The following is a 16,265-nucleotide window of genomic DNA, read 5'->3' as shown; positions in this document are numbered from 1 at the left end:
TGTGGGTAGGTCTGAGTGGCATGTGGGTAGGTCTTAGTGTAATGTGGGGTGGTCTAAGTGACATGTGAGGGGAATAGTGGAGGTCTGAGTGGCATGTGGGTAGGTCTTAGTGGAATGTGTGGTGGTCTAAGTGGCATGTGAGGGGGATGGGGGAGGTCTGAGTGGCATGTGGGGAGGTCTGAGTGGCATGTGGGTAGGTCTGAGTGGAATGTGGGGTGGTCTAAGTGGCATGTGAGGGAGATGGGGGAGGTCTGAGTGGCATGTGGGTAGGTCTTAGTGTAATGTGGGGTGGTCTAAGTGGCATGTGAGGGGGATGGGGGAGGTCTGAGTGGCATGTGGGGAGGTCTGAGTGGCATGTGGGTAGGTCTGAGTGGAATGTGGGGTGGTCTAAGTGGCATGTGAGGGGGATGGGGGAGGTCTGAGTGGCATGTGGGTAGGTCTGAGTGGCATGTGGGTAGGTCTTAGTGGAATGTGGGGTGGTTTAAGTGGCATGTGAGGGGGGTGGGGGAGGTCTGAGTGGCATGTGGGTAGGTCTGAGTGGAATGTGAGGTGGTCTAAGTGGCATGTGAGGGGGATGGGGGAGGTCTGAGTGGAATGTGGGGAGGTCTGAGTGGCATGTGGGTAGGTCTGAGTGGAATGTGGGGTGGTCTGAGTGACATGTTGGGTGGTCTAAGTGGCATGTGGAGAGTTTCTTAGTACACGTGGAATGTGAGGGCTTGTGGGTGTCTGGGTGGCTTGTTGGAACATTTTATTGCAAGCAGGGGACTGAGTGCATGTGGGGACATTTTGTGGCAAGTCGATGACTTATTGTATGTGGGACTATTTTGGAGCAAGTGACAGGTCAGGTCTGAGTAGCATATGGTGGAATTTTGGAGCAAGTGAGGGGCATGTGGGGCATTTCAGGATGAGTGATGTGGGGGTTTTGAGGTTTTTAAGGCCGTTTTTTTCATTGCTGAATTTACAGCTAATGATGCGTTCTTTTTGAAGCATGAAGGGCCTATGAAGTATATCAGGTTACCCCTCACTTATATAGATACTGTGCTAAGAAATACACATGTTTATTTTACTATCTACCTATATAAGACAGCTAGGCCTGACACATAGACCCACATTATTAATACTTATACTTATTATACTTACCTGTACTGCATTCCTGATCCATTGTCCTGACCAAACTCCAGTTTGATTACCTGCTCATGTACTGACCCTTTTATTATTCCGAAGACCCTCACTGTGTATGACACGGCTTTCATCTGATTACCCATCAATGTGTTTTACACAGCTTATGTTGACTACCCAAACTAGACTTGTCCTGAGACCCATTGTTATACTGCAGCTGTTTATGCTGACACAAAAACAGAGAAATGTATTATCTTTGATCTGAATGTTCCATTTGTCTGTATATGGTACAATGCAGCAGGGAACCGGAGAGAAGCTTAGCACTAACCCTGTAACTCCTTAAAAATTGCCTTTAATTTTGCCAAGATAAATCTAAGTACATTCTTGTGTATTGTGTTTTCTTTTGAGGTGACATAAAAAAGGTTATTGAGAAATTCCAATAAGAAAGATATAAGAAGATTTCAAAGAATTTTAATATCCCCTTCACCCAAGGCAATATTGACACCATCTAAATCTACTCTCAGCAACTTCATCTCCCACCACCCAGCTTTCCCCCATCCATCCTTCTACTCTTAGCTACTTCACTCCTGTTACTGGAACTGAGGTCTTCTTGCTCCTCTTTTCCTCATCTCTCTCAACCTGCACCCTTGACCCAGTTCCCAGCCTTCTCCTCAACTCATTTCCACTGATTGCCTGCCAGCACTTCAACCTTCCCCTCTGACTTCAAACATGTGCTCAACTCTTCCATTCTCAAAATAAACCTCTTGGTTCTTCCTCTTTCTCCAGCTACTGTCCTACTTCTTTACTCCCTTTTGCTTCCAAACTCCTTGAATGGCTTGTCTACAATGTCCCGATCCACTTTCACTGCACTCACTCTCTAATCGATCATCTTCATCGGGTTTCCGCCTTCTATAGTTCACCGAAAATACGCTGACCAAAATGACCAATGACTTACTAATGGCTAACTTGAAAGGTCACTTCCCTCTGCTCATACTCCTTGACCTCTGCCATTTTTGACACAGTTGACCACCCTCACCAATTTGACACCCTTCACTTCCTTGGCCTACTCTCCTGGCTAACCTCCTACCTTCCCGGAAGCTCCATTATCCTATATACAGATGACGTTGAAATATACCTATTTTCCTCTGATCTCGCTGTCTCTGTGGGCTCCATACTTTGGCGACTATATCCCGGACCCGACTGCATTGGTCTGTTAATGTTGGCAATGTGATTGGCGACATTGTGAATGTTGCCAATCACACTGACGACATTGTCCACTTGACACAAAATGCAAGTGTCGGCATTTACATTGTCGTAAAGACGTACGCCACCAGTCTCTGTGATTCCGTGTTGCCATCTGCCTCTATGCCATCTCCACTGGGATGTCCCATTGCTTCCTGAAACTTAACATGACCAATACCGAGCTCCCGCTTCCCCTCTAATATCTCCTCCTCTTCTGCTTTCTCTCTCATGGTGGACAACATCACAATCTCTACTGTTCTCCAGGCACGCCGCCTTGGCGTCCTCTTCAACTCTGGCTCCCCATTTTAACCAGAATTCAATTCAAGCTGCTCTCCTTCTCCTACAATGCTCTCACATACATCTCTGATGTTCCTCTGACTAGTGCATCTCCTTCCCTCTGATTACCACCTCTCAATCCCTCCTCTAAGACTTCTCCCTCGCTGCTCCCCACTTATGGAACTCCCTTCCCGACCTTACCAGACTATCCCCCAACCTTCAATCTTTTAAGTGCTCTCTCAAATCCCACCTCTTCTCTTTGGCCTATCCCACCCCACCTGAGACTACTCTCTTTGCACTCTCTTCTTCCCATTTCCTACTAGCTCCTATTGTTTCAGCTTTCCTTCCCTCTAGACTGTAAGCTCTCAACAGCAGGGTCCTTTCTTACCCCTGTCTCATGTCAACACTCCTGTATCCACATTGTATATGTCCTATGATATGTTATATTTTAAGTGTAAGCTGAACTTGATTGCTTTTAGTGTAATCTTTTATACTTGTTCTGTTTTGTGCTCAAACTTGCTCAGAGGGTAACATATCACACATCAGTTCCTCTCTGATCAAAGTGGAGCAAAGCTTGACGTTGGCAGCAAGGTGCTCAGTGGAGAATGGGTGTACGATCGGTTCCCCTCTGAGTAAATGCAGACGAGCAGTGCAGCCCCCTTGGTGAGTGAGTCTGGGGAATATTAGATCGAGAGGTTCATGATAAAGTGTTTAATAATAAAGGATGGGGGTTAATGATTGAGGGAAGTAATAATAGGATGGCAGATTAATGAGGGAGTATTAATACAGTATTATACAGAATACAGGGATTAATAATGGAGGAATTATTGATGATTGATGCAGGGATTTATAATGTAGGATTGGAGTGAGTAATGATGACTGAGGATTGTGGAGGTAATGAGGATGGGCGGGGGTAATGAGGATGGGTGGGGGTAATGAGGATGGGGTAATGAGGATGGGTGGGGGTAATGAGGATGGGGAGGGTTAATGAGGATGGGGTAATGAGGATGGGAGGGGTAATGAGGATGGAGGGGTTAATGAGGATGAGGGTAATGAGGATGGGAGGGTTAATGAGGATTGTGGGGTTAATAAGGATGGGGGTAATGAGGATGGGCAGGGTAATGAGGATGGGAGGGGTAATTAGGATGGAGGGGTTAATGAGGATGAGGGTAATGAGGATGGGAGGGTTAATGAGGATGGGGTAATGAGGATGGGAGGGTTAATGAGGATTGTGGGGTTAATAAGGATGGGGGTAATGAGGATGGGCAGGGTAATGAGGATGGGAGGGGTAATTAGGATGGAGGGGTTAATGAGGATGAGGGTAATGAGGATGGGAGGGTTAATGAGGATGTGGTAATGAGGATGGGAGGGTTAAAGAGGATGGGGGTAATGAGGAAGGGGTTTAATGATGATGGGAAGTTAATGAGGATGGGAGGGTTAATGAGAATGGTGGGGCTAATGAGGATGAGGTGTTAATGAGGATGAAAGTTAATGAGGATGGGTTAATGAGGATGGTGGGGTTAATGGGGATGGGTGAGTAATGAGGATGGGGTTAAAGATGACTTTGTTGAGGGGGAGGTTACTATGATTATAATGATGAAGGAGATTATGGGGCAGGGTGATGATGATGCACAGGGCAGCGATGAAGGGAAAATGTTGTTGGGGGTTATGAGGAGAGAAGGATGATATGTGGAGCAATGGGATGGAGAAGGGGACTGAGTGAAGGGAGGTGATTGGTGTTGGTGGATCGGGGGACAGATGGTGTTGAGAGGAGAGAAGGAAAAGAAGAGCCAATGAATCCAGGAAGTGCAAACGAAAGTGACCCACGGAGGATGAACTGTAGAGGGTAAATGGAGAGGGAAGATGGGCCATAGAGTGAAGGGGGAGGTGGGAAGAAGAATAACAGATAGGGAAGACGAGCCCACAAAGAGGAGAGGTACCTTTATTACCAGAAAAAAAGCAATGCCTGTAGCAGAAAGATTAAATAAATGTGGTTGAATGTCAAATCAACTAAAATGGTTTAGTGGCCCCTTTAAAGTGCATTCCCACTACCCCCCATCTCACCTGGTGTCACAGAATTAATAATCCCAGTGTGACTAACTTGCTGTGTTGGTAGTTTGAATTCTATGACATGAAGTGAATGAATGACAAGCTGAGAGGGGGCTTTGGGTGGTCCTGTCTGCACAGCTGTCTGCCAGGGAGAAGGATCCCCCTAGTAATGGGGGAAAGCCATAAAGGAGCCAGGTAGGGTGTACGTTAGAAACAAAGCCTTGTAGGATGTATGGTGGCAATAATGGATTTGGTTCTTGGAGTATGAAAAAAACATCTGCAGTATTTTTATTCTGTATATGAGAATTTATAGTTTACTTTCACACACTGATAAATTTCAGCATTATTCTACTCAGAAGTGATGGGTCATCTGTTAGGTATTGGGACTTGTGTGGGTATGATAAGAGACAACAATCTACCAGCACACAAGCCAACCACTTGGGGCACAGGCACTTGCCATAGCTAGCCAATCCAGCAATCAAACTATCTTTTGTATATTCCCAATGGGCCTACATATATAGGGCCTGATGCACAGTTGACTGTAGGACCATTTGCGTAGCGTAAGTTGCATGATTTCGCTCTGCGCATGTCCCCATAGTATCTATGCCTATGTAGAGTTGCATACAACCACACTTGCACCTCACAATGGCATAGTGGTTAGCACTTCTGCCTCACAGCCCTGGGGTTAAGAGTTCGATTCCTTATCTGTGTGGAGTTTGTATGTTCTCCCCGTGTTTGTGTGGGTTTCCGCAGGGTTCTCCGGTTTCCTCCAACATTCCAAAAACATACTAGTAGGTTAATTGGCTGCTATCAAAATTGACCCTAGTCTCTATCTCTCTGTGTGTGTATGTTAGGGAATTTAGACTGTAAGCTCCAATGGGGCAGGGACTGATGTGAGTGAGTTCTCTGTACAGCGCTGCAGAATTAGTAGCACTATATAAATAGCTGATGATGATGATTTGTGCCTGAAGAAGCATGATCGGGGCATTGTAATGTATGCCAAGTAAAGTAAGGGCTTGGTCACGGAGTTGCGTACCAATGCAGACCTGAACTCAGAAGCAGATACAACTTTTACAGCCGTATTATTTGCACCAGCCCCTAGTATGCTGATGATGATGATGACGGTGGCCACCACTAGCTAACCGCCTCTGTTTGGCTGGTTGCGCTTTCTCCTTTGATTGTGTATATATTATAGGATTTTGTGTGTGTATTTACAAACAAAAAATATTTTGATACTTTCACGTAAGTTAAATCTGCTGTATTATTTGAAGCCTAATAGCATGTTGACAAAGTTTTGTTGCGTAAGACCGGGATCTGGGTATGTTTATGTAGGGGTGGGTATGTCACGGAAACCTAGCACATATGCCACAGCTGTAGAGATATTGGCACATGGGCTGGAATTCGCTATTTTTGGGTCATAAATTACCCCTGACTTGCATTCAACTAGTCTGCACCAGACCCACAGTCTAGAAAACAACTTTACATTGTAAAAAGTGAGACATGCATCCTTTTTTCCAGAAGAGTCTTTTAATTTTCATCTGCGTCAAAAGTTTTCAAATTTATATGTATCCTGTAAAATATATTTGTAATTACCTCATCTCTAGAGCAATTCAAATTGCTACATTTTCAAACCCAATTTTACATAAAACCATCAGAAAACATTCTTCAGAACGGCTAACTCAGTTACTAATATTTTAGGATCTACCTAAAACAGGTGACGTAGAGCTTTATAAAGAATGGGAGAGCGGCATTTAACTAAAAAGTCAAAGAGGTGGCAGAGTGCTCTAAAGGAGGAGGGAGAGAGCCGCACGCAGCCCGCAAAACATTGACCTGTCCGCTGTAGAGTTCCTGCCCCAAATTTGTCCTGACGTCACGTTATAGAGCTGTTACTTGGGGTACAATGTTACTTAATAGTACTTTAGTTTTACAGATAAAGGTCTCTCTGGTCATCAGTAAATTAAAGTCACAAAGTAGCTCTTATTTGTGGCAGAGATGACATTGGAGAAGGGCAGGTTTGGAAATTTCTCCGTTATACTTGAAACATTCTCCACACTGTACGATTTTAACAAGGGAAGTCCATTAAACAGAGAAGTGTCTAGGTAAGAAAGGTGAAACGGGGATGTTTTTTCGCCGGACACCTGACACCTCCTGTCCTTGGCCCTCTGGTCTCCGCTCTTGTGTATGTTCAAGCTCTGTTCCTGTGTGCCATTAACCTGGACACGGAGGCGTCTGAGTCCCAGGATGGCAAGATATTCTGTTGGGAGAGTAGTTGCTCCGCAGAGCAAAAGTTTTAAATTATGTACAAAAGTGAAGTTGACCAGCTTTCCCAGAGTGGAGATGTCCGAGAACCAGACGGTCAGGTCACCATTGTAGATCAGCCTGGAGCCGGTCCTGTTTTTGGGCAGAACAGTGGTCTTGCAGTTACACATTAGGTTGGCCTGATTGTAGTTGCAGTTATCCAGAGTGTCAGAGTAGCAGCTGCAGTTGCGGATGTTGTTGTTGTCTTTGGGATATATCAGCGTGTGGTTTTGACTGTGTACCAGGTTTTTAATAATGCAGAAACTCAGGAAGCCAAGTAAAAAGAGAAGGTGTTCGTAGAAGGACATTGATCTCATAATACCGTATACGGCGGTCTTCAGATGACTCAACTCTACCCATCGGAGGCTGCAGGGGCCAGTATTTATCTAGACAGAAGAATTAACAGTTTTCAGTATCTTAATGAACTTCAAGTCAAAATACATAATTTTACTCATTGGCAGTGGCATAACTACTACTACTGTGGCAGCCCATATAGCTACTACGGTACCCGGCGGGCAGGATACATTTTTATGGGCATACGTGGTGTCTGGGTCGTTGCCAGTGGAGCATGCATGAGCTTTCTGTTCCACTGCGATGTCCCTGCCCCATTGGGGCTTACAGTCTAAATTCCCTAACACACATACACACACACAGACACAGACAGACTAGGGTCAATTTGTTAGCAGCCAATTAACCTACCAGTATGTTTTTGGAGTGTGGGAGGAAACAGGAGCACCCGGAGGAAACCCACGCAAACACGGGAAGAACATACAAACTCCACACAGATAAGGCCATGGTCGGGAATTGAACTTATGACCCCAGTACTGTAAGGCAGAAGTGCTAACCACTACGCCACCGTGCTGCCCCAGTCTTACATATCCTGTAAAGTTTATAGAGACACAGAATAAACCTTTAAAGGCGTTCAAAACCCCCAACGGGAAACAAAAGCAGCTGTTAAAAATGAAAGCCATATAGATAAAATAACAGCATTATCTGTTCCTCTAATATCTGGGAATAAGAATTAAGACATTGAAGGCAGAAATTTTGTCTAAGAATAAGAATCGTTTTGTTAATAAAAACAATTGAATTTTATTACAACACTAAAATCACAATCTACAAATTATAATAATGGACCGGATCATTGCAATACATATATCATGACAGATTATGTGAGATTATGGGATATGTGACCACAGGGTCAACGGGATTTGTGAAAATATAATATGCATGTGTGAATGGCCTGCGTGTATTAGCAGGGATCAGTTCCTTTTCTTACTACAAAATTACCAACTTTTTCAATGGAGACTATTCCCAGGTGCCACTGACAGGTAACTCTATTGTACTATTTGTAATTTGAAGTCTGCACAGATGTATGAACACTTGAAGAAAAAGTAGTTATATATCACAAATCTTATATATTTACCTTTGGCCGTTTGAGGTGTTAGGAGGTATGAAAATAACCAACAGCTGTTAATCACATTCTCATTAACTGCACAGTTTGTATCAATAAAAATCATATTTTGCTCTCTGTATTGTGCGACAGTCACATGGTTGCCCCCTGTATTGTGCGGCGGTCACAAGGGTGCTATGTATTGTGTGGCGGTCACAAGGGTGCTATGTATTGTGTGGCGGCCACAAGGGTGCTATGTATTGTGTGGCGGTCACAAGGGTGTTATGTATTGTGTGGTGGTAGCAAGGGTGCTGTGTATTGTGTGGCGGTCACAAGGGTGCTGTGTATTGTGTGGCGGTCACAAGGGTGCTGTGTATTGTGTGGGGGTCACAAAAGTGCTGTTTAGTTTTCTGTTGCTGTAGCACATCCACTTCAAAGTTGGATGTGCTGTGCATTTAGAGATGCTCTTCTGCATGCCACCCATGGTTAATTGATTTACAATCGCCTTCTTATCATCTGGAACCAGGCTGACCATTCTCTTCTGACATCTCTCTTTAACAAGGTGTTTCCACCCACAGAACTGCCGCTCACTGGATGTTTTTGTTTTTGAACATCATTCTCTGTAAACTTTAGAGAATGTTGTGTGTAAAAATCTCAAGAGATCAGCAGTTTCTGAGGTACTGATCAACCCTTATGGCACCAACAATCATTCCACAGCAAAAGTCACTTAGATCACATTTCTCCTTTATTCTGGTGTTTGGTCTGAAGTGAACAACAAATGCAATTATTGACCCTGTCTGCAATCTGCATGCTTTTATGGATTGAGTTTCTGCCACATGAATGGCTGATTAGATATTTGCATTAACTATCAGGTATTGAGGTATACCTACGTGGACAGCGAATATATATATCCTTGGTGCTGGCCACGCCCACACACTTCTGGCCACACCCACACATCACTGGCCACCTTCGGTGGGGCTGCACTTTTTACAATAGGCCCTTTATAATTTTCAGCCCCAGGCCCATGTGGCCCTTAATCTGGCCCTGAGCCATTTAATTGACCAGGAAGCAGTGACATCATCGAGGTACCGCTGAGCGCTAACTTGCAGAGGTTTGCCAAGCCAAATGATCTCCTGTTGGCATTAAAGCACCCTAAGCAGTGGGCCAGGAACTGCGTAAGGTTCACACGTGTCTTAGTTTTCTGAGGAAATTCCCCTTTTTCTCCCAATTAAAATCTTTAACTTCTGAAGAATTTACTTAATCAGGACAAGAAGGAATAAGCTCCTATAACTACCTTACCTGACTTGGGATTTAACACCATACTTGCAAACAGTCACATTTTTTAGAAGGAGAACCCTGATTTCTTGTGGGCACAATGGATCCACATATTTCATTCTGGAGATGTGGATCTGAGAGGTGTCCTTGGTAGATCAGACAAGTGGCCAAATTTTTGGTCCTGAGTTTTTTGTTTTGTTTTTTTAATTCAGGATTTCTTGGTAGGTATGTATTCCACTGCACATGGGTAGTCCAGACCCTGCTGTGCCAGAGTCGTTAGCTGTTGCGGCTGTCTACAGGATATTTGTCCTGATCGGGCCAGAAAGTTGGGAGGTACGTCCCGTTCACTGCTGCACAGCATTCGAAGGGTGTTCTTAGGGGAGGAGAAGAGGTTGAAGAAGCGCTGGCCTGGGGGAGTGGCCAGCTCTGTGATGTATGGCCACGCCCACTTCTCACACACACACACACACACCCCGCCAGTGCATGCACAGTGTCCCAATTCCCCAACTTAGTTCTGCTAATTAAGGGACAAAATAACCCCTCAGACTGGAAGTCCCTTTAATTTTTGACTATTATTTTTAAGAAACATCAAAATATTATATACATGTGCAAAACATTAAAATATCATTAATATTCGGCTTATGAGTTGACAACACACAATAGCTTCACAAAACAATAAATCTTGATAGTGTAACCCAAACCAAGAGTTCATGTGACTATTGTTTTGCCCACCAACTCCTGCTGTATATGATGATATCCTCAGTTTTATTTTTACATTTTAGGTATTGCCTATCAGGGCATTCTGTGACTTGTAGTTTGGACCTTCAAATGCCTGTTTTACACCGCGGATGCGTATAATAGGCGGATTTGTCTAAACCCCACGCACTAGGCATCATTATTTAAGATACATAAATGTGGGAACATTATGAATAATACGAAAAAAAAAACAATACAACACTTCCTTACTTGGAATACTTACATCACCTCTGCATTACCACAGTGTAGCTATATACATCAATACATCCTATACGTACAACCTGCTGACATCCAGATCTTTAGAACTGTGATAGGGCATGCTTTCCATAGATTAAAGGAAAAGTTTCAAAAGTACCCGGGCTTGTGGCATTACAGGCAGGCCTGTAGGGCTCACAAACCTGGATACTAAGGAGTTACAGCAAGGGTCTGCAACAGTGCTAAAGAATTATAGAATACGCTTACCAGCTTTGATCATCTCTCATCAGTTCAGGTTACTCTGTGGATGTACGGATAACGAACTCTGCAATTGCACGCCACTTTTGAAATCTTTTGCATTTTAGGTCTTTCTTTTTTTTCCCCTTTCTTTCTTTCTGTTTTTTTTTTTTCTGATCTATCTTTGGTTCCCTCTGCCACGCAGCAACACCAGTAGCAGGAAATGATTCGCAGAAGTTTCTGGCTAACTATCTTGAGTTAGTTAAAGGAGCAATAACAAAATGTAGCTTATGTTATACGCTGACTTGTAACAGGGAGTATCCTTCTTTCATGTTTGTCTTTCAGTAAACCTGTCATGTTCTTTAAGCTCCAGCTACATGTGCATTCTACAGATCCTGCATCTAAATGGTTATAATAAGAGTCGTCTGTTCAAGGGTGTCTGGGGGTCAATTATGACCAGACAAAAAGTGGAGTCATAGAGGATTTTTTTTTTCATAGATTCCCTATTTGTCCACCATCCGTGTGCTTTAAATATCAACTTGCAGTACCGTCATAGGTATGTACAAGTCGCCAAAAATGAAAATATCCTGCCTGTCTGGTATTATAACTGATTCCACTGCTTTCAATTGTTCAAAGTGTGTGATGCAATGTTTGCAAAACATCTGTTTATTGGACACATACAGATGGGCCGACTGACTGAGCATAACATGTCTCTTTTCTCTGACACAAAAAGCCTCTAAAAATGAAACCACAGCATGCTGGGAGTTATAGTTCTACAGTGGCTGAGGTAGCATGGGCTACATCCATCCGGTATCTAATATATAAATGTCTAGTGGCGTGTGTTAGTCTGTGTGTGTGTGTGTGTGTGTGTGTGTGTGTGTGTGTGTGTGTGGAAAAAATAAAACCAAGCTGCAGCACCACCTGCTGGGCGGAGTTATACACTGACCTACTAAATTCTTAGTGTGTGTGTGTAAAAAAAAAATCAGAAAGGGCTGAAATTTGGTATACTAAGATGTTTTTAATTTGTTAATTTAATTTGTTAATTGTTAAAAGTGTTTATAAAGATTTTAAAAAAATATATATATTTCTTAAAGGATAAGTGACAGTTGGGAGTGGTTGGTGGTTGCCGGGGGTGACAGTGGGGAGTGGTTGGTGATTGCCGGGGGTGACAGTGGGGAGTGGTTGGTGGTTGCCGGGGGTGACAGTGGGGAGTGGTTGGTGGTTGCCGGGGGTGACAGTGGGGAGTGGTTGGTGGTTGAGGCCTGGGCTATGGGCCAAATGCATGACAAGAACCTTTTTAACACCTTAAGTAGCTTGATTTGACTAGAATGCATGAGTATCATGCACGGGTTAACTTGTAGTTATATATTTATCATCTTCCTGATAAGTCAACACAGGCCTGGCACCCACTACATTGCCTATATGGCATGGATGAAGATGCTTGAAAATTTCAAACCGGTTTGGAATTTGACCAAAGAACATGGTTGTGGTTCAATCCTCAATAGACCCCAGTTCAAATCTTCAGTTAACAATTTGCTCTTCACAGTTGCTGTTTGAGTTTTGCCATTTACTGCTCATGTTTGAGGTTCACTGTTCGTGTAACATGTAGTATTTTAAAATATTTTTATTTTAAACCCCATTTAAATGTCTTGAAATAAAAGTTTGAAAGTTCAAATTTCACGGTTCATGTTGTTGGCATCCCGCATCACCATTAAAAACAATTTAAATGTGTCAATTGTGTCACGGCAACCAGTGCGGCATAAACTTATAGAACTTAGTAGAAGAGGTCTTCACCTTTAGCAGCCGCCTTTCCCGTAGAGACTGGTTATGCTCACAGGTACTCAGATGCCTCCAGGACTTAATCTCGATGTAGTATAAGTTTATACTCGCACGGCCGCGTACAGGTACAGGAGGTAGCACACGGAGTGGAGCCTGGCCAGAGATCTGCGGACTGGGCGGAGCCCCGGAGGAGGTCTTAAGTACCAGCAGGGTTACCGGCAAAGGTTCAGAATCCGGGTACAGGCGATAGGTCAGGGTCACTGGCACAGGTTCAGAATCCAGGGACAGGCGAAGGTCATACACGGGTAATCAGTCTCAGGTTCAACACCAAACAATAGTACAGGAGCAGGCAGCAATACTGGAGACAGGACGTTATAACCGGCAGTGAGGCTCAGTCCTTAAATAGTACAGGAAACCAATCAGAGCAAGAGCCCTGCCAAAGCTCCAGCTGTAGTATAATTACATGTAGCCCCTGCAGCCAATGAACAGCACCAGCAGGCGTCCAACTAGTCAGCCATAATTGGCTGAAGCAGCACAGCCCTGCGCGCACGCGCACGGCTGTTTGACACAGGGCCCTCCTAACAACATTTGGGGCCCCCGGGCAAAGCAGTGCACTGGGGCCCCTATATATATATATATATATATATATATATATATAAAAAAAAAAAAAGATTATATATATGGGCCCTGCAGCCCAGGGGGCCCGTCAGAGGCAGCGAGAGAAAAAAGTTCCTGAAAAAAAGAAGAAAATACTTACCTTGCTCTCAGCTGGCGATCCGGCTCCCTCCCTGGTCTCCTCCTCCGTGCTGCGCTCCGCAATGGATGTCGGGCGGGCGTGATGACTTTATGCCCGACATCCACTGCGAGCGCCGCACGGAGGAGGAGACCAGGAAGGGAGCCGGATCGCCAGCTGAGAGCAAGGTAAGTATTTTCTTCTTCTTTTTTTCAGGAACTTTTTTTTTTTAGCTGCCTCTGACGGGCCCCTTGGGCTGCAGGGCCCCCGGGCACCTGCTCATCGTGCCATATGGAAGAGACGGCCCTGGTTTGACAGCTGGCCGAGCGCGGCGGCAGGGAGACCAAAGCGTTCCTGGTTGTTGCCCAGGCAACCGGGACACAGGAAGAGGAAGTGACGCCCCAGTCGCCGTAGCAACGGCCGGGACGTCACCAGCAGAGCCAGGAGAGTTGCGGCAGTGCTTGCCCTAACAAATTGAAGCTCAAAAAGTCAACCAAGGTCTAACCTCTTCGACTTTCTCTAAATTATTCTGGTTTTTTTTTTAATCAACCTAAGATTTGAGCACATTTATGAAAATTTATACCAATTTGGCGAACCGATTTGAGAAAGGATTTGTGGCCAGTCTGAGCATCTCTGTGCATGGTGATGTGTGTTTGTCACTAGTGTGATATACTGGGCGTCTTGTGATAATAACCACGTGAAAACACGCACGTCTCTTACATCCATGTCCGTGTGATTGAGATGTGTCTATGTTGTTCAGTACAGGCTGTGCTGCTTTTCAGTCTATTTTTGGGAGAGAATGACAGCTAGAGGCTGTCTTGAGTTTTATTGCCCAAACATTAGAAGGATTTAAAGATTAATCGCCTTAGTTACTAAGAAAGAAATCTCAGTGGGAAATCAAAACATAAAGGTAATTAACGACTTAGTTCAGCTTCTGGCTCCCAAATCTGGGCCCTGAGTCTCCTCTGTGAGATGAGATTGAGTTTATATGTCAGATTTTACTTCTAACATAAAGATTTTGCTAAGCAAACCTACATACATTTACATTAATATTTATAACGAGTAGGATGAACATAAATTTATATAGTTAGAAAAAAAAGAAGAATGCAAAAGGTGATACAAAGATATATAACGGACCACACAATTATAGTGGATCTATCGCTACTAATTAATATTACTGAGCAAAACCTATATATACTGCATATATGTGGTTTATTCCAGAAATGCTTATTTAATTTGGTGTTAATAGCTATATTACATTTTTTAACTAGACTTTCTTCTCTCTCCTTATGGGATGTAAAGGTCTATTTATCATTAGAAACGGTGGGGAGGTGGTAACAAATTTTTTGTATTGATGCAAATTGCAGCGATACAGCCATATCTGTGTGGAGTTTGTATGTTTTCCCTGTGTTTGCGTGGGTTTCCTCCGGGTGCTCCGGTTTCCTCCCACACTCCAAAAACATACTGGTAGGTTAATTGGCTGCTATAAAGAAAAAAAAATTGACCCTAGTCTCTCCCTGTCTGTCTCCCTCTTTGTCTGTCTGTGTGTGTTTATATTAGGGAATTTAGACTGTAAACCCCAATGGGGCAGGGACTGATGTGAATGAGTTCTCTGTACAGCGCTGTGGAATTAGTGGTGCTATATAACTAAAATGATGATGATGATGTTGTACGGCCGCTGGTTACCATGCTAGGGCTACTCTGGGAGCCCCGGAGAAGAGCTCCCTCCTCCACGGTAACTATTTAATATTCACCGGCATGTTGGCGCATGCACTAAGCGCTTTGACCATAGAGGGATCCATGGAAGTCAGTGAGGCTTCATCTGGATCCCATGTTAACGTCATCCTGAGGTTTGATATTGGCAGCTTAATAAATTGCCTAATACCGCTGTCCCCATAGATGTCTATGGGAATCGTGGTAAGCACCGGTAAATAGGTTAAGGCTGGATAATTTCATTTCAATGATTTCATCAGCAGCGTTGACCTTCTTAAATAAAAAAACAGAGGTGAAAGAGCCTTTTGCCGGCATTTTGGCTCTTCGCCACTTGTTAAATAGAATCCTGAGTGTAAATGAGAGGGAGAGAATAGTGGCTATTCCTGGTTTGGGTATAAAAAAATCATCATCATCACCACCATTTATTTATATAGCACCACTAATTCCACAGCGCTGTACAGAGAACTCACTCACATCAGTCCCTGCCCCATTGGGGCTTACAGTCTAAATTCCCTAACATACACACACATACACACACACACACACACACACACACACACACACGGGTCAATTTGTTAGCAGCCAATTAACCTACTAGTATGTTTTTGGAGTGTGGGAGGAAACCAGAGCACCTGGAGGGAACCCACATGGGGAGAACATACAAACTCCTCACAGATATAGTCATGGTTGGGAATTGCTCAAACTTTCCACAGACTTTTTGACCCAAGCTGAGGCTGAAATAGAAATTACTCCCTTTGTCAGACATGACAGATAAAGTAGGTAAAAACAGGGAGATACAGAACACAGAATCAGGAAAGAAGTGAACCTGTACTGACAGACACAGAGATCCAGTAATATCAGTGTAATGATCACATCACAATGTTTTAAACACACAGTCAACGAGACAAATATTTATTTGATTATTCTAAAATGGATCTCCAGCTAGGAATACATTTCACTTGCAGTAACATTATGCCCAGCGATTGGGATATTTCCCTTCTTTATTTAATTATGACAGGTACTAGAGAATCTGCTTGTATCTATTTTCCTATTCTAATGGCTCCTCTTCTGTTGTATGAATCATGAGGTCTTTGGGGGGACTGTTTTGTGCATGGTCAGCATTACATAATTAGAGCCAGTAGGCACATAACACAAAGTGCCACCTCATCCTCTAGCCACACCTCTGCTACATGGCACAAGCTC

At 43.8% G+C, this 16,265-nt stretch overlaps 1 protein-coding gene across 3 annotated transcripts in view; it reads right to left on the bottom strand.

The window, feature by feature from the left end:
- Window positions 1-6,194: 6,194 nt before the first annotated feature.
- EPCIP (exosomal polycystin 1 interacting protein) overlaps window positions 6,195-16,265 on the bottom strand; it is a 65,420-nt gene continuing 55,349 nt past the window's right edge. For 2 of the 3 annotated variants that reach the window (XM_075198226.1, XM_075198225.1), the window contains exon 3: window positions 6,195-7,370. In XM_075198226.1, the coding sequence (XP_075054327.1) occupies window positions 6,636-7,301 (666 nt within the window). In that variant the 5' untranslated portion in view covers window positions 7,302-7,370 and the 3' untranslated portion in view covers window positions 6,195-6,635. Of the gene's footprint in view, window positions 7,371-10,867; window positions 11,446-16,265 lie in introns of those variants that run through there. The other variant, XM_075198224.1, reaches the window with a different exon arrangement.

The sequence above is a fragment of the Mixophyes fleayi genome, chromosome 2 (genome assembly GCF_038048845.1).
Source record: "Mixophyes fleayi isolate aMixFle1 chromosome 2, aMixFle1.hap1, whole genome shotgun sequence".
Classification (NCBI taxonomy): domain Eukaryota; kingdom Metazoa; phylum Chordata; class Amphibia; order Anura; family Limnodynastidae; genus Mixophyes; species Mixophyes fleayi.
Note: the sequence above shows the minus strand (reverse complement) of the source record. Positions and strands in the feature narration are given on the sequence as shown.